The sequence below is a fragment of the Zootoca vivipara genome, chromosome 16 (assembly GCF_965207765.1).
Source record: "Zootoca vivipara chromosome 16, rZooViv2.hap1.1, whole genome shotgun sequence".
Taxonomy (NCBI): Eukaryota; Metazoa; Chordata; class Lepidosauria; order Squamata; family Lacertidae; genus Zootoca; species Zootoca vivipara.
The window spans coordinates 41750680-41774044 of record NC_142599.1 but is presented as its reverse complement, the minus strand read 5'-3'; the positions used below and the strand labels follow the sequence as shown (position 1 = coordinate 41774044).

The window sequence follows — 23365 nt, the reverse complement described above, 5'->3', positions numbered from 1 at the left end:
CCCCTGCGGTTGGGCTAGATGGCCCCTGGGCCCCTTGCTGCCAGGCTCAGTTTTTATTCTTGAGGGCCTGTTCCCCCTCCACTGTCAAGGTGCCACTAAATGCCAGTTCTTGGGCATCACAAGCTGGGAGGGGGGGGGGTCCTTGCACTCAGGCTCCCTGGTAACAGATGCAGGCTACATTAGGCAAAGGCTAAGCCGGGGTGCAGCCAGCGGAATGCACTGCAACAGAAGGAGAGGTGGGCATCGCCACAGGTGGGCAGACATGTCCCCCAAGCACCTACATTCATTTCAGCTCCCCAGGTCCCAGTGGGGACCTAGCTACTGTCCCTCATTGGGGCATTTCTCCTGCACATGGGGGTCTGCCAGTTCTTGGAAACAGAGCCCTCCACCTTGGTGGGGACCAGCCTTTTCACCTGGGGTGAACAAGAACAAGTGCCTCAAGGGCTGCCTCTGGAAGATGGAGCCAGTTTTTGTCTTCTGCTGCTCTGGAAGGGGGGCGGGAATCTGAACCAATGCAGTCACACATCAAGAAAGGAGATTCTGCCGAAACACCAGGAAGAACTTTCTGATGCCGAGAGTTGTGCGACAGCAGAAGGGACTCCCTTGGGAGGTGGTGGACTCTCCTTCCTTGGAGGTTTTTCAGCTAGAGTCAGGTGGCCACCTGTCAGGGCTTCTTTCGTGGTGGTTCCTGCATTGCAGGGGGTTGGACAACATGGCCTTTGGGGGAGCCTTTCAATTCTCCTTTTCTATGACCCCTGATGCCCATTTTCCTGGCTCTGGAGAGGCTGCCACTTCCTCCTGGCCCAGTCCCAGTTGAGATGGCCTGGCTGGCTGGCTTTTGCCCTTCAGAGTCCCTCTTTTGACCTGCCTGCCTTGGCTCTCACCCTGCCTCCTGCCCTGCTCAGAGAATGGGACAGAGAGACAAGGGGGGGGGAGGTGTCCCACCATGAGGGGAGGGAACATCCAGACACATATGGAAAAAATTCTCTCTTTCCTTTGTTTGGGTCCAAGAGTTGCTTTTTGCAAAATTGCAAATTCTTTCCTTTCTTCCCTCATTTTCCCACCCTCCCCATGGCTCTACATCTCATTTGTCTCCCCTGAAAGTTTTTTGGGGGCGGGGAGTGGCAGTGGGGCTTAGGAGAGCCACCCATCCCCTGATTCAAGAGCAGAGCATTCCTGGCGCTGATCTTCAGATTCAAGGAAGCCTTGCCCTGATGGAGAGAGAGAGAGAGCACAGAGAGGAGAGCTGAGGTCTATCCGCAGGGCACATTGTTGAGAGAGGGAAAGACATTTCATCTGGTCCCAAGCTGGTCCAGATCAGCTATTTTCCACCACTCCGGAAACAGCTGCTTTGGGCTGGGGGTGGGACTTGGGTTTGGGCAGATGGGCGCTTTGCTTCTGGATTCTCCTGCACACCTTCCCACTTCTAACCCAGAGAGTCAGGAATGCAGGATCTTAGAACTGGGACCAGACAGCCCACAGCACTTGCAGGAGGAGAGAAGGCTATTGTGTGCTCAAATCCTGCTTGCTGGGGGTGGGGGTGGGGTGGGGTTGGCCACTGTGAGAACAGGATGCCGGACTAAATGGGCCCCTTTGGAGCTCTTCTGACGTCCTGGTGGAACCTCCAGGCCCAGAAGCAGTCTATCTGGATTCCTAGGTTCTATGGGGTATTTGGCCACTGTAGGAACAGGAGGCTGGACTAGATGGACCACTGGCCTCATCCAGGAGGCTCCTATTTGTCATCTAGTCCAACCCCTTACAATGGGGCTTAATCATTGGCTGTTCTTTGGGGAAGCTTTGGTACATCTGTCTAGCCCACATCTGGGCAGATGAGCGACTCCGCAGATGGAGCAAACCCACCTCCTGCCCTCTCGCCTACAGTGGAGGCCACGTCCGAGGAGGGCAGAGGCCACATCTTCTGGGCTCTCACGTCCTCAGCTCCACAGGCAACCAAGGCTGGTGTGATTTTTCACTCTCTCGCAGCCAGGAACCCTGAGTGAGCGGAGGGAAAGCCGCCAAAGGCTCCATCCATGCCTGGCTGCATGTGTAGGATCCCCCAGCAGGCAGCTCTCTGTCTGAGTCCACAGGAAAGCTGCAGCGCTGACAGCTTGCTTGCGGGCACTGCAGGATATCTGGCGGCAAATGGGTTCAAAGGAAAGTCAGCCATCGAAGTGCCAAAGCAAGAGGAGGCGCCTTCTCCCAAGCCAGAGACTTGGTCAATCTGGTTCAGTATTATCCACACTGACCGGCAGGGAATATTGCTTGCCATGCCAGGACTTGAAACTGTGACCTTCTGCATGCCCAGCAGGTGCTCTAGGACTCAGCTGCAGCCCTTGTCCTAAAAAGACAAACCCATAGTGGACCAGAAAAAAACATAACTTCAAGCCACAATGGCTTTGTCCTCCCTCCATTGCCAGTTGTTGGGAATTGCAAGTGGGGAGGTTTGCTGCTCTTGCACTCAGATCCTGTTTGGGGGGTTCCCAGTGGGGCATCTGCTTGCTCCCTGTGAGGACAGGATCCTGGACTAGGTGGGCTCCCTTTGGCCTGATCCAACAGATCTCCCATTGGCTTGATGTTCTTATGGAGCCTCCAGGTCCAGAGGCAGTCTATCTAGATTCCTCCTGGCATGAGAATAGGGTGCTGGAGTAGAAGGTTCCTTTTGGCCTGACTGAGCAGTTTGGCTCCCTTGATGTGCTTTGGGAACACGGAGGGCACCAAGTTAATCCTGGCTGGTTCATGTTGCCCCCTGTTTGCAATGCTTTGTTCCTTGCCTGGACCGAAATGGCTCAAAGGCAGCAGGAGACTCCAGACCAGGGGACCTTCAAATGTCTGCGCAAACAAACCCGATATCTTTGCAGGCAGAACTAAATTAATTAAAGTTGCAGAGCCGATGGCTCCTGCACCCTTTGGGGGGGGGGGTCTTGCTGGCCAGCAAACATCTGCCCTAATCAGATCAAGAGCCGCCCTGGGAAAGATGGAGGGGACCCCAAAGGGAACGGGAAGGCAGAGCGCAAGGAGGAGGCTGGACTCCTCCGGCCCCTTGGAGGTGGGTGAGTTTTCACATCTTCATGCGATTATTAAAATAGCTCCGGGACCTTTTCTCAGGGTCTGCCTGACAAGGCGGCAACAGCAACAGATTATTTCAATTAGCCTGAGCTGCACTTCAGAAAAGGAAGGAGGAGACGCGAGGGGCAGGGAGGGGGGCTTTCTGTGCCCCAGAGTCAAAGCCAGGTCCCCTTTCTGAGGGGTTGCAGTGGCTAGGCGCCCGTGTGAACCGGCTCACACAACGCAGTGCAAATTAAATCTGTCCTTCCCAGGGGGAAAAAAATTCACAGTCCTCATCTCTCCAGCCAGACTTGGGGCTTTTTAGCTTGGAATCCTAGAATTGTAGAGTTGAAAGGGGCCACCAAGGATAGTCTAGTCTGACCCCCTGCAATGCGGGACTAACAGCTAAATCACCCCTGATAGGTTGTCACCCAAGTTTATAAAATCATGCGTGTCATGAAGACAGTGGGCAGATAATTTTTTCCTTCCTCTCTCATAATGCTAGAACTTGTGACCATCGAGGGAAGGAGGAGGATGGAAGATTCAGGGTAGTTTTTCTTTAAGCCCTTCTTCATGTGGCACAAACTGTGGAACTCACTGCCACAGGCATCAGGGGTGGCCACAGACTTGGGTTGAAAAGAGGATTGGGCTAATTCCTGGAGGAGGGACCAGCAGCCATGACTGCTATATTCTCTCCCTCCATGGCAGGAGGCAGCCATGCTTCTGCATACTGTATATCACTTGTTGGAAACCACAGGGAGGGAGAGGGCTCTCGTCCTCAGGTCCTGCTTGCTGGTTTTCCATTGGGGCATCCGGTCAGCTACTGTGAGAAGAGGACACTAGGCTAGATGCGGCCCCCTTGGCCTGACCCAGCTGCAGCCAGGCTCTTTTTATGTGCTGATGTAGCCTCCAGCTCCAGAGGCAGTCTATCTCAATTCCTAGGCCCTTTGGGGCATTTGGACACTGTGAGGATGCTGGACCAGATGGGCCCCTTTGGCAGCCGACCCAGCAGCTCCTCTGGTGTTATAACTTGCAGCTGCAGAGAGAAACAGAGCCAGGAGGGTAAAGCCCTGGAAGGAAGAGGACTCCTCAAGTTGCCCAAGGCAGCCATGCCTGGGGTTTGCCAGAGCCAAGCACTGTGATGTGCCCCCTTGGACTTTGTTTAGACTTGCCAGGAAGAACTGATTCTATTTTATTTTTTAAATGAAAACTCCACTGTTCAGTCCGGACAGCTGGCAGCATAACATATCTCTGCATCTGGGGCAGAATCATAAGTTTGAAGAATTGAAAGGGAGCCCCGAGGGTCATCCAGCCCAACCCCCTGCAATGCAGGAATCACAACCAGAGAATTCCCTGTGCTTGGCCCAGTCTGCCTGGAGGCAGAGGAGCGCAGGAGGCTGCCCTAAGCAGAGTCAGGCCACCAGCCCATAGAGCTCAGGAATGCCAACACGGACAGGCAGCGACTCCCCAGGGTCTCCGACGGAGAGTCTCTTCCAGTGGTACCTGGAGATGCCAGCATCCAAACCCGGGACCTGCTACATACAAAACATAGACTCTGCCACTGAAGTAGGATTGCAGTCCTCGTGGTTCTGGCTGCGGGGGCAGGACCTTCAACATTCAAGGCACGTGTCCCAGCCTTTCCCAGGGAAAAGCCAAGAGGGGGCCAGCTGGGCCAGGAAGCAAGGGGTGTGGCTGCGCAGCCCCATGGCCTGTCCCTCAGCTGCCGCATCACGTTTTCCTGGATGGCCACCAAGTGGCATCTGGTCTGCTCTGAGATCTTTGCTCCAGGAAGGGAAATGAGGCACAGATGGGCAGAGATCACCAGGCAGCAGCAAGCGGGAGGCAAGGGGGCCCTGTCTAGGGCAAGAGCAGAGCAGTGGGGCAGGGGAATGGCCTCCCCACTCCTCCAAGCTGGGCTGCGTCAGCACAGTCAGCAGAGTCAAGTGGCTCCCCGCCTGCGAGAGAAACTGCCTTATTCAGACACAGATCTCAGTGCTGCTCACACCAACTGGCAGTGACTCTCCGGGGCCTCTCTCAGCCCTGCCTGGAGATGCTGCCAGCGGGGACTGAGTCTGGGGCCTTCTGGGCTGAGATATGGGCTTCCCCAAAAGCTAAAGCAGGGTTCTTGTTCTTTAAAAGGGGGGGGGGAGATGTGGTTTAAACAGGGATTGAGAGAGCTGCCTTCTTCTGAGTCAGGGGATTGTTGTCAATGTTGCTGCTGGTCAGTGCAGGCAGGACTGAGCTAGGTGGACCAATAGTCTGGCTCAGTGGATGGCCACTTCCTATATTCCAGGATGGCGGTGCTTAAGCATGAAAAAACTTAAGAAGAGCCCCTCTGCTGCATCTGGCCAAAGGGGACCCAGCATCTTCTTCTCACAGGGGCCAAATGCCCCAAAGATCCTAGGAATCGATACAGACTGCTTCTAGACCTGGAGGTTCCATAAGGACATGAGGAAAGTCTGGCTGGACCCACCTGGTCCAGCCTCCTGTTCTCACAGTGGCACGCCCGATGATCCCAAGGGAAAACTCGAGAGCAGGATTTGAACACAAGAGCTGTCTCCCCTCCCATGGTTTCCAGCAACTGGCATTCAGAAGCATGGCTGCCTCCGACTGTGGAGGCAGAGCAGAGCCACTGAGGCTACTAGCCCTTGAAAGCCCTCTCCTCCTCCATGAATTTCTCCGCTCCTCTCTTAAAGGAACTCCTGCGGAAGGGAGTTCCACAGTTTAAACTGTTCCCTTCCAAGCATGACGGTCATTTTAAAAAATGGGAGGACTGGGAGCCTGGACACACGTTTGGTCCCCCATGGAAGCCCCTCCCCCTCCCCGACAACAGACCCTGCCCCCCGCCCAGCCACAGGATGACCCCTCCCAGCTCTGGGTGATTCTGGAGAAGAAAAAACGCAAGGGTCATGGGGGTGCAGCCTCCCCCCCCCCCAGGCCAATCCCTGCGCCTCATTAGAAAGGGGCTCCTGGTTCCAATTTCCATTTAGAAAAAAAAACAGATTTAACGACTGGCCATTTATATAACTAGGACCGCAAAGCCCGAGGTTTAATTGCCTCCAAATTCTGAGCCAGACACAAAAGCGGATTCCCCCTCCCCCCTCCTCTCCCCTTTGTCCCTTCAGATTTAATGGCTTCCTAAATCTCAGGAAAGGGGTCCTCCCCCATCGCCTCCTCTTTGCAAGACATTCCTCCTCTTTGTAGTTCCAGGGAAGGCGGGATGCTCTCGCAAGGCAGAAAGGTCTTAAGTTACACAAAGGACGGAGCCTCGTCCTGCTCCGCCCCCCACCCCCAGCAGCCTGTCTTCAGACCCCCAGAGCAGAGGGCACCTGCTTCACGTTAGGCAAACAGGAAGACGACCCACCTCCCACCCCTGGTTTTTTTAAAAATAAAATGCTTTCACTTGGCTGGATGGAGCGTGGCTGAGCACTCACATGCACCAGGTGCTTAGAGCAAGTTTAAAGCATGCACCAAAAAAGATCCCAGTGAACTGTAGCTTAAGGGTGCTGCAAACTATAGCACCAGGAACGGTGTGTTCATAGAATCCTAATTGGGAGGCATATATACGGTATTGGCCCATAGAAGATGGTCTGTGTGGCTTTAAAGAAATTCTGTGCATCATGAGTGTCGGCTAAGTGCTGGATCTCTTGAGCTTTTTTAAATACACAGTGTTTATAGAAGACAATCTTACTTGGCTACGAGTGATCGCCAAAGAAGAAGTTGGGAGGAACCCTGGGGGTCATCTAGTCCAACCCGCAGGGATCACAGCTAAAGCATCCTTGTTATGTGCCCCCCCCAGCTCTGCTTTCAATGTCTGGCGTGTATGCAGGCCAGGAAGATAGTGCCGTGTCGTGGTTCAGTCACAAAGCTGGCTGTGTGTGGCTGCCGGGGCCGGCCGCTGCCTCTCTGAGTCTCCTACCTCACAGGGTTGTTGTAAGGCCACCCTAAGCTCCTCGGAGGAACAGGTGGTCTGTAACTGTAATAAACCAATCCATGTTTGCTCCATGTTCACACGTGCAGCACACATCCCGGTCAGGGGGACGGGACATGCCACTGGTGGGTGGGGCCAGATGCAAAGTGGGCAGGGCAATGGACACAAATTTCACCTGTGTAGCATTACCCGGTTTCTATGCACAACCACTGCCTTCCATCCCAGCAGGCAAGAGGCTCAAGGACACCTTTCCAGCCAGGCAGAGATAATATGGGGTGCACAGGGAGAGTCCTGAGGTTTCCAATGCAGACTCTAAGGCAAAGATTGAGATGTGAAAAATGCCGCCTCTGTTGTTCTTGGCTTCCCTGCCTATTGTCTCAGCCACCGCAGGGAGGGAGGGTGGGGTGAGAGCCCACACCCCTGGTCCTGCAAATAAATAAGGAAAAAGTGGGAAAGGCTTTCAAAAATGGGGGGGGGGGCTGGTGGTGGGGAGGCTGGGGGAGGGAAAGGAAGAGCTGAGCTGTGAGGTTTGCAGCTGGTATTAATTTACGTCTCTTTCCATTTATCTCTGTATACAGGGGGGAGAGGGGGGGCATAATTACAGGGCCTCCTTTGCACCGTCTGGCCAGCTGAGTCAAGGCACGGTGCTCTGTGTGGTCCTTGAAGGGGCAAGTTCCCACAGGCAGGCAGGGAAGCAGGCCTGAGCACCTCAGGTGCACGGAAGCAGGAGAATCTGCCAAAGGGGACCCATCCAGTCCTGTTCTCACAGAGCCCGACCAGATGCCCCAATGGGAAACCGGCAAGCAGGACACTTTCTCCCCTCCTGTGACTCAGGAATCATGATAGACTGCCTCTGGACCTGGAGGTTCCATGAGAACATAAAAAGGCTGCCAAAGGGATGGCATCTAGACCAGCCTCTTGTTCCCACAGTGGCCATCCAGGTGCCCCCAAGGGAAGTCCATCCCCCCCTAGATGCAGGGGTGATCCTGCCCCCCCCCTGGTTTCCAAGCTCATCCAAAGTGCAGTCTGTGGGGCAGTAGCCAGCATGGGGGGGGGGCTTCCTCCATTGAGCACCCAGCCCTGGCAGCTCCCCAGGGGCTCTCTTTCTCCTCTGGCTGATAAGCCGCCTGCTGACCAGTTCTGACCTGCTGCTGACCCAGCCCAGGAAGGAACGGGCATGGAGCAAAGTCTGCCTGGCTCTTCAGCTGCCAAAGACTCCACCAGGCGCCCTCTTGGCGCCCTCAAGACAATTCCCGGGGGCGGAAATGGAAGGGGTGTTCAAGAGAGGCCCTGTTGGCCACCTTCCACATGTTGTGGGTAGGGGAATGGGCTTCAGGAGATGCCACTAGGTGTGACAGCTCAGTGGAGCCTCCAGCCCCAGGGGCAGTCTATCAGAAGCTGGGGGAACAAGCACAAATGAGGACTTGCTTTATTTACTTCTTCAATGTGTATCCTGCCCTTCATCCAAAGATTGCAGAATGGTTCACAACACAGAAATACAAAATGGGAACACAAAATAACTAATAAAGCAAAACCAAGACCACCCCCCAAAAAACTCCCACACATTTTAAAGGCCACAGAAAGTTAACCAACCCAAGGCTTGCAGACTTTGTGGAGCTATTGGATGATAGGAAATGCTTCTGAATAGCAGGTGCTGGAAGCTGCAGGTGGGGGGGGGGGAAGAGTTGCTCTTGTGTTCGAATCCAGCTGGGGGGCTTCCCAACAGAGGCATCTGGGTGGCCGTCATAAGAACAGGATGCAGGACTAGAAGGGCCCCCTTTGGCCTGATCCAGCAAGCACTCCTGCTCTGGTGGAACCTCCAGGTCCAGGTGCAGTCTATCTGGGGCATTTGGTCACTGTGAAAAGAGGAGGGTTCACTGCAGCCATGGCAAAAAGCAGGATTGGGCCCAGGGGTGCAGGCGGGAGAGAGTGAGAGAGAGAGATTTGTGCCTGGCCATTGTACGCCCATACATCATTTTTATGCTCTGGAGTATTTCTTCAGTTGTTTTAATGACTTCCCGTTTCAGTAACGAGGGAGGAAGTCATTACTCTCGTTTCTTCTTTTCCTTTAACCTCCCCCAATGAACACACAAAAGAGGGTGAGACGGATCCCTTTGGCAATGGAGCATGGGAGGATCATGGGGAGCGAGGGCAAAAGGTGGCCTCTGTTGCTGCCAGGCCTCTGCGGCCCACGTAGCTCAGCACTGTCTGCACTGACTGGCAGCAAGGGCTCTCCAGTGATTCATGCAGGGAGCATTCCCATCCTCAATGGGAGATGCTGGGACCTTCTACATGCCAGGCAGGCCCTGTTCCCTTGAGCCACGTAAACATGTAGGACTCTAGTCCTCAAGGTTATAAAGGAATCTATGAAATTGAAACACAAGAAGCTTCCCTGGGCATTTAAATCCACCAGACACAGATTTCTGGGCAACTTGCAGACTGCTCTGTGCTCAGCCCACAGAATTAGTGCAAGGCTTGCTGACAGACGCAAAAATATTAAGCATTGCGACATGGCGCTCTTCTTAAACCCCTAACAGCCCAAATTAATGCCTTCAGCAAAGATGGCATTTTGCCCTGATGGGAAGGCAGGATTGTGTGTTGGGAGACGGCAGGAGAAAACCTTTTGAATCACACCGGAAAGCTTAACAAGGGGCTACAGAACTGCAACCAACTCTTCTAACAGCCTTTCCCCTGCTGCCAGGAGGGCTTTATTGCTTAGCATATAATAATTATCCTGGAATTCTAGGGTCACCTAGTCCAACCTCCTGCAATGCAGGAATCACAGCAAAAGAACCAACTCCAGATGTTGTGCAGTTCCCTTCCTTTCAAGGCTGGTGTGCTTTTCTTTGTGACTGTTTGATCCAGAGTCGGATCATTGGTCCACCCAGCTCAGTATTGCCTACACTGACTGGCAGTAGCCCTCCTAGGTTCTCTCTCCCAGCCCTACCTGCAGGTGCTGCCTGCGGGGACCGCACCTGGGCCCTTTGGCTTGCAAAGCAGTGGCCTCTCCCACAGGGCTGCAAGGGCCTTCCCCAGACAGTGGCTCTACAGCAGAGTTGGCCAACACAGCACCCTCTTGGCAAGGCTGAACTGCAACTCCCAGCAGCCAGCACAGCTCATGCTTTTTTGAAGCCATCCAAGTTGGTGGCCCTCCCTGCCTCCTGTGGGAGGGAGTTCCACAGCTTAACTCTATGCTGCAGGAAGAAGTACTTCCTTTTATTTGTCCTAATCCTTCCAACACTTGTGTTATGGAAGGAGGGGGGCGGGATATCAGTTCTTCATCCATGCAGTGCACCATTTTGCAAACTTCCATCCTGCCTCCCCTCCCTCTCCTTTCCTCCAAACCGAAAACACTGCAGTTGTCTCTCCATTCCCTTCCTTCTCCCCCCCCCCCCCGCGGCAGTCCTTACTCCACGTATTTATTAGGTAGGAGGGTTCAGCCGTGTCATCCCATTATTGCTTTGGAACAAATGAGGTGCTGATGAGGAAGCCCTGAGTCAGCAAAACGCCTTGCCAGGAAATTCTTAAAACATGTCTTTTTTTTAAATAATAAAAAAACACGAGTACTCCCACCCGCCCTGCCTCAACCATCCCAGGGCGAGAGAGAGAGAGAGAGAGAGAGAGAGAGAGAGAGAGAGAGAAAGAAAGAAAGAAAGAAAGAAAGAAAGAAAGAAAGAAAGAAAGAAAGAAAGAAAGGAGAGAAATGGGGCACTTAAGCCCATGGCCAGAGGCTGCAGCCTGCAGATGTTGCTTTCAAAGCAAAGGGACAGCCTTGCTGCTGTCACTACAAAAAGCACACAGCCCAGAGAGGAAGAACAATAAAATAATGATGCCCCCAGGCACACGGAGTTGTGGCCTGGGGGACTCCCCTCCCCAACACAGGGGGCATCAAAACCTCTGTCCTTCCTTGAGTGAGGAGGGTCCTGTTCCACTGGAGAGGGGGCTCACTGCAACAAAGCAATGGAGAAGCCACTGCTGGCCACTAGCCAGGAGGCCTATGCTTTGTGCCCTTGGCTGGGAACTGCAGGAGAGGAGCATGTTGCTCTTGTGCGCGGATCCTGCTCCAGGGTTTCCCTTGGGGGCATCTGGTTGGCTCCTGGGAAGATGAGCTAGATGGGCCCCTGGCCTGATCCAGCAGGCTCTTCCGAGGCTCCAAGATTCTCCACGTCACATATACTGTCCCTGGAGCAGCGTGGGAAATGCCACATCGAAGGTGTGAGGCCTGCAGCCCAACCTCTCCCAAATTCATGCGACCTGTCACAAGGTTTGGGTGCCAGAATTGTGGCGAGGCCCCCAGGAGGACCTGGCCCCTTGCCCCTCATTCCCGACCATCCTGGGGGACCACTGGAATCCTGGAAGGCCAACCCTTGGTTGCCTCCCCAAGCAGAGGTGCTTAGGGACAAGGCCCCACCATGGGATCTTGCATGAGAAACCGGGGCTGTCCTGCACATCCAGACTGGCAGGGACCTCGGAAGGTGCCCTATGGAGAGCCAGGTCCCCTGGGTCTGCTGGACTCCACCTTGCCCATGCTGACTCTCCAGGCGTTCAGAAAAGGCGACGTGGCCGCCGTTACCTGGAAGTGCCAGTAGGGACTGAGCCTATGACCTCCCTTTGCAAGCAAAGCAGATGCTCTGCCACTGAAGCACAGTCCTGCCACTGGAAATAAAGCAGGGCGCTAGTCCTCATGGTTCTGAATCAAAGGTAGGAGCGCTCACTGCAGCTCAAACCATCTAGCTTGGTACTGTCCGCACTCCCTGGCAGTGGCTCTCTGGTGCTTCAGATAACGACTCTTCCCCTGCTCTGGATTGAACTTGAGACCTTCTACAAAGCCAAGCAGGTGCTCTACCACTGAACAGGCTTCCCTGTGGTCAAGCCCAATAGATAGATAGATAGATAGATAGATAGATAGATAGATAGATAGATAGATAGATAGATATAGATAGATATAGACAGACAGAGCTTAACTGCCGTGGAGCCATTTCTTCTGCCCTATGTTTAGGGGCATTGCTTGACCCTCCTCTGAGTTTGCCCTAGGCTCCTTCGGGGTCCTTCTGAATCTGGGCCCGTCTTGGCGAGCCTGGGAGCGAGAGGGTGGGGGTTGCAGCTAGTCTCTGGGCCAGAGCAGCCCTGTCAGAACTGACAAGTTATTTATGTGTAAAGGGAGGCAGTGGAAGAAAAAACACACAGACCCATTCCTCCGACAGCCATTCCTTAATTATCGAAAGGCAGAGAGCTGAGCAAAAGCAAACAGAGCTGAGAGCTTCGTGTTATGACAAAGTTATATATAGCTAAATGGTATAAACACTCCACACTGGGGCAAGCGCAGCAAAAGGCACCCCCCGATTTAAAGGATGAGCAAACTGAAATTTTGGGACATAAGTGGATTAGAAAGAATCATGGCGAGGGCGATCGAAGGCAACTAGCCTGCACAGTGGGAGGCGGCAATGGTTCTGAATAAGTTGCTGAAAACCACAGGAGGGGAGAGTTGTTTTTGCGCTCAAGTCCTGCTTGTGGGTTTCCCACAGGCATCTGTCTGGTTGGCCACTGTGAGAAGAGGATGCTGGGCTCGATGGGCCATTCGGCTGTCCCAACAGGCAGGCTTTTCTCATGTTCTTAGAGAACCTCCAGGTCCAGTGGCAGTCTCTCTCGATTCCTAGGTTCTTTGGGGCATCTGGCCCCTGTGAGGACAGGATGCTGGCCTAGGTGGGCCACTGGCCTGATCCAGCAGCCAGGTTCTTCTGATGTTATTAGAAACTGGCTCCTCCTCCTCTCCTCTTTTTTGATATACATTAAGACAGGCGAGAAGTATTTTTAAAGGAAGAAAGAAAGAAAAAGAGAAAGAAAGGAGGTGGGGAGGCCACACAAAGAGCAAATCCGAATGAGCCCCGAGCGACAGATTCATCACGAGGCCCACTGGCTGGGCTCTCACCCTCAATCCCAAGACAGAAGCCATATTTCACCTTTAAAAGCTTTCGTCTCTCCCAGCCCTGGTGGGCCACAGCACATTCCTCCCCTTCCCCAACTGTATGGAGGTGGGTTTTGTTTTGTTTTTAAGTCAGCCCCAGCTCCAGCCACACTTGGAAGCTGTGCATGCATCTCTTTCACACACACACACACACGCCTTCTTGCCTGTGGAGGCCACAAGCAACCAGGTCCTGCCTTGGATGCAGAGGATCCCCGCTTGGCCTGCAGAACGATGCAACTAAGACAGGTCCTGCAGCATCCCCTGGTGGCAAGGAAGGCACCAGGTCTGCACCAACTCCCTCCTCTCTGCCAAAGCCACAACACCCACCCCTCAGGGTGCAAGAGCCACATCCACTGCTGGCTGAGCAGGGTGACAGCCCCTTCGCCAAAAACAAAGCAGGATTCTAGTCCTCATGGTTCTGAATAAAAGGGGGAAGTGGAAATGCAGGGAGATGGGTGGCCAGAGGCCTTGCAAAGAGCCTTTCCCTTTTGCCTCTGCATTCCAGGGAGGCCAATCCCTCTGGGTGAGCAGGTTCAATCTCTCCAGGGAGATTTCCACTCCTCCTGCCAGAAGGATCAGGGGCCCAGTCCTGGAGGTACTTGCAGGCAAAAGGAACTTGGCTATTTTCATGGCTACCGTCCGCATCACTAGCTGTTCGGGGGCACCTTGGGACTCGATGGTTCAAAATACAGGTCTATTGCATGAGATATGTAAGGGGTTGCTTGGGGTTGGAATGGCAGGAGCTTGGGTGTCCAGGGAGAGGGTCCCACAGAGGCTGCCACCCACCCCACCTCCTCAGGGCCCCCTGGAAGCTCCCAAGATCTGAGGAAGCGGAAAACCAACGAGACAAAATTCAATAAAACAATGATGACGATTTGTGTGGCAATCCTTCAGGTAGTATGGAGCTGTGTAAGGACAACATGGAGAATGCAGGGAGAAAAGTTTTCCTCCCTCTCTCATCACACTGAACCTTGGAAGATTCAGGACAGAGAAAAGAAAGGACTTCTTCCCACAAAATGTGGAACTCCCTGCCACAGGAGGCAGTGATGGCCCCCAACTTGGAAGGCTTTAAAAGAGGGTTGGACACATTCACAGAGGAGGAGGGGGCTATCGAAGGCTACTCACCTTGGTGGATTATGTTCTGCCTCCAATGTCAGAGGCAGTTGCTGCAAAAGGCAGGGAGAGCGCTGCTCTTGCACTTGGGTCCTTCGTGTGGGCTTCCCATAATGGGCAGGTCCCCTTTGGCCTGATCCAGCTGCAGAGCTCTTTTTATGTTCTCGTGTCAGCATAAAACCCTCTTGGGCCCACAGGATCCCTTTGCGGTTCAGATACAGCAGCTCTTCAGACCAGGCCCCTTCCCCCTGCCATGCCCACGCAAGCACACAGGTCTCAAGACAGCCAGTAAGTGAAATATTTTACTTTTTTAGAAAAAGACAAAACAATCCCAAGCACAGACAGAAGACACACCCGTTCATAATTACCAGCATTAACACAAATGGAATAAGTTGGGGTTTTTTTGCAGAGTATGTATGGGCTTTTGTGTAGGAAGTGTGTTTCCTGTGCGGGTGGTTTTTAACATTATTCTTCAATTTTTGTCTTTGTTTTAAAAAACTGCTCACTTTAAAGCTGCTTGAGAGGAATCTTTCCAAAACTGCTGCAAAGGATCCCCATCAAAGATTTCCATGGGGAAAAGACAATACATTTGGCAACCATTCTTAAAATGTTCAGTAAAGTTTGTTTAAAATAAATTAGGAGGTCCTTGGAGGCCCACTTGGTAGATTGCGGATGCCCCTTTGTGGCGAGTCCCCAAGAGCCCAGGAGAAAAGGGCACCCCAAGCTGCGCCTTCTCCAGTCAGAAACACAAACCCCGGGAAAGAAGGAGGCTGCTCCAAAGGCAAGAGAGAAGGACATTTGGAAAGTTGTTCTTTTTTTATCCAAGGCGAGACGGGAAAACAAACCTTAACACCTTTTCTTTCAGTATCTCATTAAAAGCAATGTGCTTTGTGGCTCCCTCTTCTTCCCAGAAACACACACACAAACAAACAAACAAACACACGTTGCGTCACAACTAACAGCAAGGTCTGCACAGTACCCCAAAACTCACACACACAAAAATCACCTTCTTGCTTCATGGTCACTTGGTGGAAAACAGCACCAGAGAGAAAAGACAGAGTGTGACAGAGAATGAGACAGTCACTGGCCAAGCCACAGCCATGGAGCCACTTTTGGGACCCTGGGGGGCAATGGGCAGGGGGGGGGTCACAGTGTTCCGGGGAATTTTCAGCATCAGAATGAGAAAATGTGTCCAGTGTTTACCATTGTGGTTTCTTCAAGGATGGGAACTCTGTGCTCCAGGAATGCTCTGCTGACTTGCACCATTCATTCTGATTGTGCAGCTGGAGGTATTAAGAGGAAGGAAGAGGGAAAGAAGAGCCTCTGCAAATTAAAGGGGGCGCTGCCTGGTCAGCCTCCCCCTCTCGCCCTTTGCAGAGAGCCCTGTGCCCTAGATTAGCCCTTTGCCAACCTGGCGCCCTCCAGAGCATGGGAGGCTACAGCTCTGGGGCCAGAACAAGCCTCTGATGCTGCGGCTGATGGGAGTTGCAGTCCAGGGTGGCCCAGACAGAACAGACAAGGCTCGTCTGGGCAGGATCCTGCCCAGCCTGGCCTTGAGGATGTCCCAGCCAGGACTCCAACGTCTGCTGAGCTGAGAAGGGGGTGCTTTGCAGGGGGTGCTATGGGCCAACGCCCACTACACCCACTGGGCCTCTCCTCTCTCTGGGCGGCATTCCCAGGCTCTGGGCTCAGGGTGCCATAAGGAGAGGGGTGTGTGTGTGTGTGTGTAATGCCCCCCTTCCCCTCAAGGGGAACAGAGATATTCCTTCCCCCGGCTCCACATTTCACCAGGAAGAGACCATAAGGGCAGAAGGCAACTGCTCCTCCTGCGGAAAATGTTATGTGGTTTTTCTTCTTCTACCCTGTTTCTCCGAAAATAAGACGTAGCCATAAAATAAGACGTAGCAGGATTTTTAAGCATTCAAGGAATATAAGCCATACCCCGAAAATAAGGCATAGTGATAGGCACAGCAGCAATGCTGGCCGCGGCAGGAGGAGGAGGAAAATAATAAGACATCCCCTGAAAATAAGCCATGGTGTTTTTGAGGAAAAATAAATATAAGACAGTGTCTTATTTTTGGAGAAACACGGTAAGTTTAGGCGGCCAAAGTGGGGAGGGGCAGGGGGATGTTCCTGGGATTGCAAACTGTTTTGAGCTTTACATTGTTGTAACCCACCCGGGGACCTGCTGGTGGAGAGCAGGAAATAGATTTAAGGAGAATAATGAGAGATTGTGAAGGATATGGAGAAAGCGGGAAGAGAAAGGGACAGACAGACACACACACCCCGCCAAGGACAACCCAAGGGACCAAACCTGCTTGGCTGAAAAGTGGGGGGCTTCCTTGACCCCAAAGGGAGGGGGTGGGGCCGAGGAGGAGGAGGCAGCAGCAGAGGGGAGCTCAAGACCACCAAGTGCACGGGAGGGGGGGGGGGGCTCCCGTCATCTGGCAAGGGAGAGGGGAGACCCACAGAAATCAAGCTAAGGAACTGAGTGCCCCGCTGCCCTTTTAACAGGGTGAGGAGGAACCGGGTGGGGGCAGGAAGCAGGGGCGGGGAGGGGAGGTCACCAAAGATCCACTGGCCAAGGCAACAGGATGGGCACCTTGGCCTGGTCAGTGCCCAACTCCAACAGCACACGAACCCCACAGCCACCAGGGCCTGGGGAGTGGATAGCACCATGTTGAAAGCTCCCCTGCCTGGGAGGGTGAGGAGTCTCCCCTCCCTCTGAGGTTCAAGCCGAGAGGGAAGGAGGCCCAGAACCTTTACAGAGAGGAATGGGAGGAACACGCCAAGGCTGCCATCCAATGGAAGCGATGTAATGGACACACTTGCCTCCTGATCCCCCCTCCCCTGCCCCCAGTCAGTTCCTTCACTCTGCCAACCCTCCTCTCCCTCCGCCCCATGGACCCAGGAGCATCATCCTCCAAACAGCTCCGGGGGCGGGGCGGGGGGAGTGTCGGCTTCCCCCAGCGGCTCCGGGTTCCAAGGCTTGGTGGCGACGGACGTTGGGGATCAGTCCTGAGGAGAGGTGGTGGCCAGGTGCCTCTCCCACTCATCCTCGACCACCTTGTACAGCTCCATGGTGGCCCGGGCGTCTTCCACCGAGGAGTGGCCTTTGTTTCCCACCTGGGGGGGGGGGGAAGGAAGGAAGGAAGGAAGGAAGGAAGGAAGGAAGGAAGGAAGGAAGGAGCAAGATGAGGGCAGGGGTCACGTCAGCTGCCCAACAGAGCTCTCTCTCTGACTCCTCACAAAGCGAGAGGACACCCCCTTCCCCCCCACAGCCATCTTCAAATACCTCAAGGGCCGCCCCGCCCCATGGAAGACAGAGGGCAGGACCCAAACGGAGGGATTCAAGTTACAGAAAAGGAGACTCTGACTGAGTCCCTGAGGGTAAGAGCCTCCTTGGAAGGTGGTGGGCTCTCCTTCCTTGAAGGTCTCAAAACAGAGGCTGGGTGGCCCCCTGGTCAGGGATGCTTGCATTACAGGGGTTTGGGCTAGATGACCCCTGTGGGTCCCTTCCAACTCTACAATTCTATGATACTAGGAAAAGGCGCACAGATAGAGAGGCGCACAGCAGCTTGGCCCTGGAGTCACTCAAGGGAACTTCTGCTCTTTGGGGACAAGATTAAACGGTCCCTTTTATACTGCAGAATAGGGACACGGGTGGTGCTGTGGTCTAAAACACAGAGCCTAAGGCTTGCCGATCAGAAGGTCAGCGGTTCGAATCCCTGTGACGGGGGTGAGCTCCCATTGTTCGGTCCCAGCTCCTGCCCACCTAGCAGTTCAAAAGCACGCTAGTGCAAGTAGATAAATAGGTACCGCTCCTGTGGGAAGGTAAACGGTGTTTCCGTGCGCTGCTCTGGTTCGCCAGAAGCGGCTTAGTCATGCTGGCCACATCACCCCAAAGCTGTATGCCAGCTCCCTCGGCCAGTAAAGCGAGATGAGCGCTGCAACCCCAGAGTCGTTCGCAACTGGACCTAACGGTCAGGGGTCCCTTTACTTTTATACTGCAGTTCACTATAAATTTATGGAATTGCATTGTTTCAAAGGATTTCCTCTGGTTGCCTGCTTTATTTATACGCTACTGTGTTTTGAGCTTACAGCAATTGCAGTATTTGCTATTATTCTCTGCTGCTACTGTGAGCCGCTCTGAGTTCAATATTAATCAAATCCAGGGTCTCTTCCAAGGCCAGGGGACTCTGTTCCTCAGTGGCTCTTGAGATGCTGCCAGACTCCATCTCGCATCAGCCCTGGTACCACCACGGCCCAATGGGCAGGGGTGATGGGAACTGTAGTGTGGCAGCCACCTGAAGGGACCACAGGGGCTACTCCTGCTCCTGAGATTAGTTTTGCTGTGTCTCTAAGGGGGTGGGGGGGTTCTAAAAACCACATGGACAGATGGCACAAACAGATTTGGGAAAGCTCCTCCTGGTCAATGTCCACAACCATTTTCTCTCCACATATGAACTGACCTTGGACCCTGCAATTGTCATCTGAGGCCCTTCTTTGAGTGCCTCCTCAATGTCTGGAGGGTGGCAACACAAGAGCAGGGCCTTTTCTGTGGTGGCTCCTAGTTAATGGTATGCTCTCCCCAGAGAGGCACACTTGGCACCTTCATTATATACAATACAGTATCTTTAAGTGCCTGGCAAAAGTTTTCCTTTTTAATCAGGCCTTTGTACTCTGTCTTCAGACTTTTAGGGTGGGTGAGGTGTTTTAAAATCTGTTTTAATGCATTATTTTAATGAGGTTTTTGTTTTGTTTTTTAGAAAAATGGATCTATGTGGGTTTTTGCTTGTTTATTTGGTTGTGCACTGTTTTGAATTGCCTTCAAAACAATGAACAGGGTGGTGATACAATGACTACTGCAATTGACACAAGATAATATCACCATGGCAACTATCTGTAAACAACACTAAACGTCCATCCATAAAAATGTCAAAAGTAGTCGCCCCCCCCAAACAGGTTGTATCTTGAACAGGCATCTCCAAACTTCGGCCCTCCAGATGTTTTGGACTACAATTCCCATCATCCCTGACCACTGCTTCTGTTAGCTAGGGATCATGGGAGTTGTAGGCCAAAACATCTGGAGGGCCGCAGTTTGGGGATGCCTGAGCTTGAGCAACTGCAAACACAGTAATAAAGATTCCACTTGTGATATGCCAGTGGTTCAGTGCTCAGGCGTCATTCCAGTAATCTGACATTTAGTTGCTAAAGAGCTTAGTCATTGAGCTTTGTAGTAGATAATATACTGTACAAGAGAAGACAGTATGTAAACGACTTAAATCAGGGGTGTATCTGTCCCCATCTGCATGTTTCCATCAGGAGGAGTATAGGAATGGGACCATATCCTTCAGTTTGTTAAACTTCCTCCAACAAGTGAACCACTGATATATTTCAACTCTTTATTTACTGCATTTGCTATTGTTTATGATAAAACCTATTTGTGAAAGGAACTCCTTTTGCCATTTTTACAGACGTTTATGGTTTATTTACAGATAGTTGCCTTGGTGATATTACCTTGTGTTAACTGGCAAGAAAAATCAAGCAATACATTTAATAAATAACAACAACTACAGCCAGCCAAGAGGGACTCTTGAAAAGGAGGTCTGCCAAGACACTGTCACTGGGCCTTTCTCCAAATCTTGGAGAACTGAAGAGTTGGCTGCCAGCCAGTGTAGGCAACACTGAGCCAGGTGGAGGGGGGAGAGCAGACGACGGACAAGGCAGGGGGTGTTACCTGGATGTCCCTGTGGAGGAGCTGCTTGGTGAGGCGCTTCAGGGAGGCTGGCTCGTTCTCCGGGAAGCCGGCCTTGCGGTTGAGCAGAGGGATCTTCGAGGTGTCCCTGGTCAGTGACTTGGGATGGAAGTACTTGAGGGCTTTGAAGTCATTGTGGATGGCATGGCCCACAACTATCTTCCCAGAGAGGACCTTTAGGATCTGAAAGGCAGGGAGGGGTAGGGATGTCATCAGTCAGCGCTGAATAGGTCAAGAGAGGAAGACTCAACCTGTAGCCAGTCAAGCACAAAGACATCGTAGCTGCAGTCTGGCCCACTTCACCCGTAAGAGAATATAAAAGAAGAGCCCTGCAGCTGGATGAGGCCAAAGGGCTCCCTTCTTAGTCCAGCACCCTGTCCCTGAGGTCAAATACCCCATAGAACCTAGGAACCCAGATAGAACAGAGGAAGAGCTGCCCATCTAGTCCAGCAACCTCACAGTGGCCAACCAGATGTCCATGGGTTTTGTTTAAAGCAGAATAAAAACACAGACTGCCTTGGCTTTAATGAAAACATGGAAAACCTTGTATGGGGCAGGGGGATCCCCAAAGGCTCCTCCCGAGAGGCTGGCAGATCATCTTCCCCCTCACTCACCTCCTTCTGGGCCACCTTGAAGGGGACGGCGTTCTTCATGTGGTGCCTCTGGATCCCACTCCAACGTGTCCGGTAGTTGGTGATGGGGCTGAGGGGCCGCACATACTTGTCGTACATCACGTCGCCATGGTAGCTGACCACGCTGCAGCGTGCCAGGTCGCTGTTGCGCCCGCCGGGGCCCGTGCCCACCATCTCGCAGTCGATGGCCACCACCTTGCTGGGCTTAGCCGGCAGCAGCACTGGGGACAGCCCGCTCTCAAACTCGCTCAGCAGGGCCACCCTCCGGATCTCGCCCGCAGCCCCATTGGCCTGCGCCCCATTGTGCCTCACGGAGGAACCGCCACCTGCGCCACTCCCTGCTTTGCTTGAGGCTGGGGGGCCCCCAGAGGCATTGCCTCCCTGGGATCCAGAGTCCTTAGCCACGCGGGTGGCGTTCTCCTTGGGAAATGTCTTGGTCCTATGGGCCGAGCTGTCCTCCCGCAGCGGCTTCCTGTCCTGCCCCGCGGACGCCCCCTTCCTCTCCACTTTCGGCCTCTTCCTGTCCCGCTCCCAGTCTGCCCCGCCATGCTTCTGAGAGGCATCACCCCGGGGTAGGGGGGCTTGCCCTGGAAACTGCTTCTGCTTCAGGAAGCCTTTCCGCTCCAGGAACTGCCGGCGCCTGATGAACCGCTGGTGCTTCTGGTTCCCCTCAGAGGCCTTCTTGGGCTGCGCAGGGAGGGACGTGTCCAGGTTGAGAATGAGATCCGACATGGTGCCCTCCTCCATGGACGGACGGGGACCACGAGGATGAGAGGCCGGCAAGCGGGCACTGCTCTAGAGAGGCCGCGAGGGGCGCGATGCTGGACATGTCCACATGCTAACAAGGCTGGGGAGAGAGGAGGTGAGGGAAAGGGTGAATTTCCAGCATTTGTGGGGAGGGTTCACAAAGTTCTCAGCCACGCTGACCTATGTTCAGGATGTTTGCTCCCGAGGTTACTGAAAATCAAACTACAGGGGTCCTAGTTAACTCAGTCTAGGGCCACGAGGACCGGAATCTTGCCATAAAAAGTTGAATTCTTTTAATGTTTAATTGCTTTTTTAATGGGACCCCCCAATTTTTTTCAGCTGTTCTCATTTTATCTACTCAATGGGCAGAGTACCTGCTTCAGATGCAGAATATCTGAGGTTCAATCCTAGGTGTCATCTCCAGGTAGGGCTGGGGAAAAGGACTCGTGCCTGAAACCCTGGAGAGCCCCTGCTACCAGTCAGCACAGAAAAATAAGCAGCTGCTCTGGCTTGATACAAGGCAGCCTCCCTGGTTCCTGTGAAGGTGGCCTCTGTCACCCACCCACCCAGGAAGTGTAATGCCACCCAGTGCCAGCCTCCCCCAGCCTGGCACCCACTGTGAAGGCTCCTCCTCCCACAACTGCAACAATCTAAGTGGCCAGGCAGCAACTGAAGACAAAATGTATTCCCAAATCCACTGGGCAAGGCTTCCCCGCTCACACTCTTGGGGTGCTGTGAAGGGAGAAGGGGTGTGGCACTGCTGCTACTGCGCTGCAGGAGATTGTACTCAATGACCTTTGGGGGTCCCTTCCGGGTTCCAGGCAGATGGCATGAGGGAGCAGGATGGCAGGGGTCCTGGGGCAGAACCTCTCCCCTCCAAGCCTCCCCAGGGGGCGGCCTGGCCAAGAGGTGGTCCTGCTGTGGGAGCAAGGAGACAGCCTACTCCCCGCCCCCTTCCCCCCACCTACCCTAGGCTCAGACCCACTGTGCCCCCGGGATTGGCCTCGCGGGCCTTGAGAGGGGGGTTTGTGACATAGGCTGAGCTCACCAGGCTCCTCGGCAGGGAGGGGCTCCGTGTCACCTGGACGAGGGAGGGGGAACGGAAGGGCAGCCCCCCCAAAAAACACAAACCCCAGCCTCGGGGCCACGTGCGCGAAGGAGGCCCGTACTGCGGGGATTTCGGGTCCCCAAAGATCATCCAGCGCAACCCGCCGCCACGCTCCACGGCTGTTTCCCAGCCTTCCTCGCCTAAAGCCGGCGGCTCCGGCGGAGGGGAGGCTTCCAAAGCGGGGCTGGGAGAAGAGGGACTTCCGTCCCCGGGGGCTCGGCCTCCGCTCTGGAGCGGAAATGTGGCGGCCACAGCGAGCTCGGCGGCCGCGAAAGTCCCGCAGGCCAGGCGCCCGCCTCCCTCCCGGCCCGCCGGACCTTCCGCCAAGTCCCCGTCCGGCCCGCCTCACCTGCCGCCGGGGGCTCCGTCGCCGCTCACCGGGGCAGCGCCGCTCACCCGGAACCGGAAAGGCCCGCCAGGGGCGGGGCAGCCCCACTCCACTTCCGGTCCAGCGGCTGGGTTCCTCCTCCTCCTCTCCCACGCGACGCTCCTTTCTTTCCTCCCTCTCCGTCTCTCCTCCTCCTCTCGCGAGCCTTCCCGTCTCTCTCGGGGCGCTTCTCCCTGAAGGGAAGGAAGAAGGGAAACCGAAAGGGGCCAATCTTAGCACAGGGGGGGCTGGCAAAGCAAAAAGCGCATGCGCTCCCCCCGCATTGGCATAGCCAATCGCTTCTGCGCAGGCGCGGCGTACCGAATCCCCATTGGTTGGGTGCTCGCCCCGCCCAACACCGGGGCGAACGACAGGAGTTGCTATGACGACGTGTCCACAAACCAGCCTCCTACGCGTCGGGTCGTCCCATTTGACCGCCAGGGGGAGGCAGGCTGGCGCTGCACGTGGCGGGGCTAGAGGCTCAGGAGCGTTCCCCAAACCTGGGTCGCTAGCTGGTTTTTTTTGGGGGGGACTACAATTCCCATCATCCCTGACCACTTACCCTGCTAGCTAGGGTTGATGGGAGTTGTAGTCCAACAGCAGCTGGAGACCCTAGTTTGGGGAACGCGGCCCCAGAATTTCCGCTTCTTGTTGCCAAATGTTGTCGGTGTTCAAGGCGGCTCACAACGTTCCAAAAGC

General features: G+C 54.1%; 1 protein-coding gene across 2 annotated transcripts; it reads right to left on the bottom strand.

Annotated features, from left to right (window-relative positions):
* Positions 1-14342: 14342 nt before the first annotated feature.
* On the bottom strand, positions 14343-22966 carry ISG20L2 (interferon stimulated exonuclease gene 20 like 2). 2 transcript variants are annotated; one of them, XM_035136174.3, is made up of 4 exons: positions 22649-22966; positions 20427-21291; positions 19795-19995; positions 14343-17180 (listed from the first exon to the last, which is right to left on the bottom strand). In XM_035136174.3, the coding sequence occupies exons 2-4, from the start codon at positions 21189-21191 to the stop codon at positions 17067-17069; spliced, it is 1080 nt and encodes a 359-aa protein (XP_034992065.1). In that variant the 5' UTR covers positions 21192-21291; positions 22649-22966; the 3' UTR covers positions 14343-17066. The 2 variants fall into 2 exon arrangements, with proteins under 2 accessions (XP_034992065.1, XP_088515371.1); XM_088659245.1 differs by having other exon boundaries at positions 22240-22652.
* Positions 22967-23365: the final 399 nt, after the last annotated feature.

Coding starts and splice junctions, on each gene's coding strand:
- ISG20L2 (XM_035136174.3), bottom strand. CDS start 21,191: ATGGAGGAGGGCACCATGTCGGATCTCATTCTCAACCTGGACACGTCC. Junction 19,996..20,426: donor TCAAGGTGGCCCAGAAGGAG/GTGAGTGAGGGG, acceptor CCTGCCTTTCAG/ATCCTAAAGGTCCTCTCTGG. Junction 17,181..19,794: donor TCCTCCACAGGGACATCCAG/GTAACACCCCCT, acceptor CCCCCCCCCCAG/GTGGGAAACAAAGGCCACTC.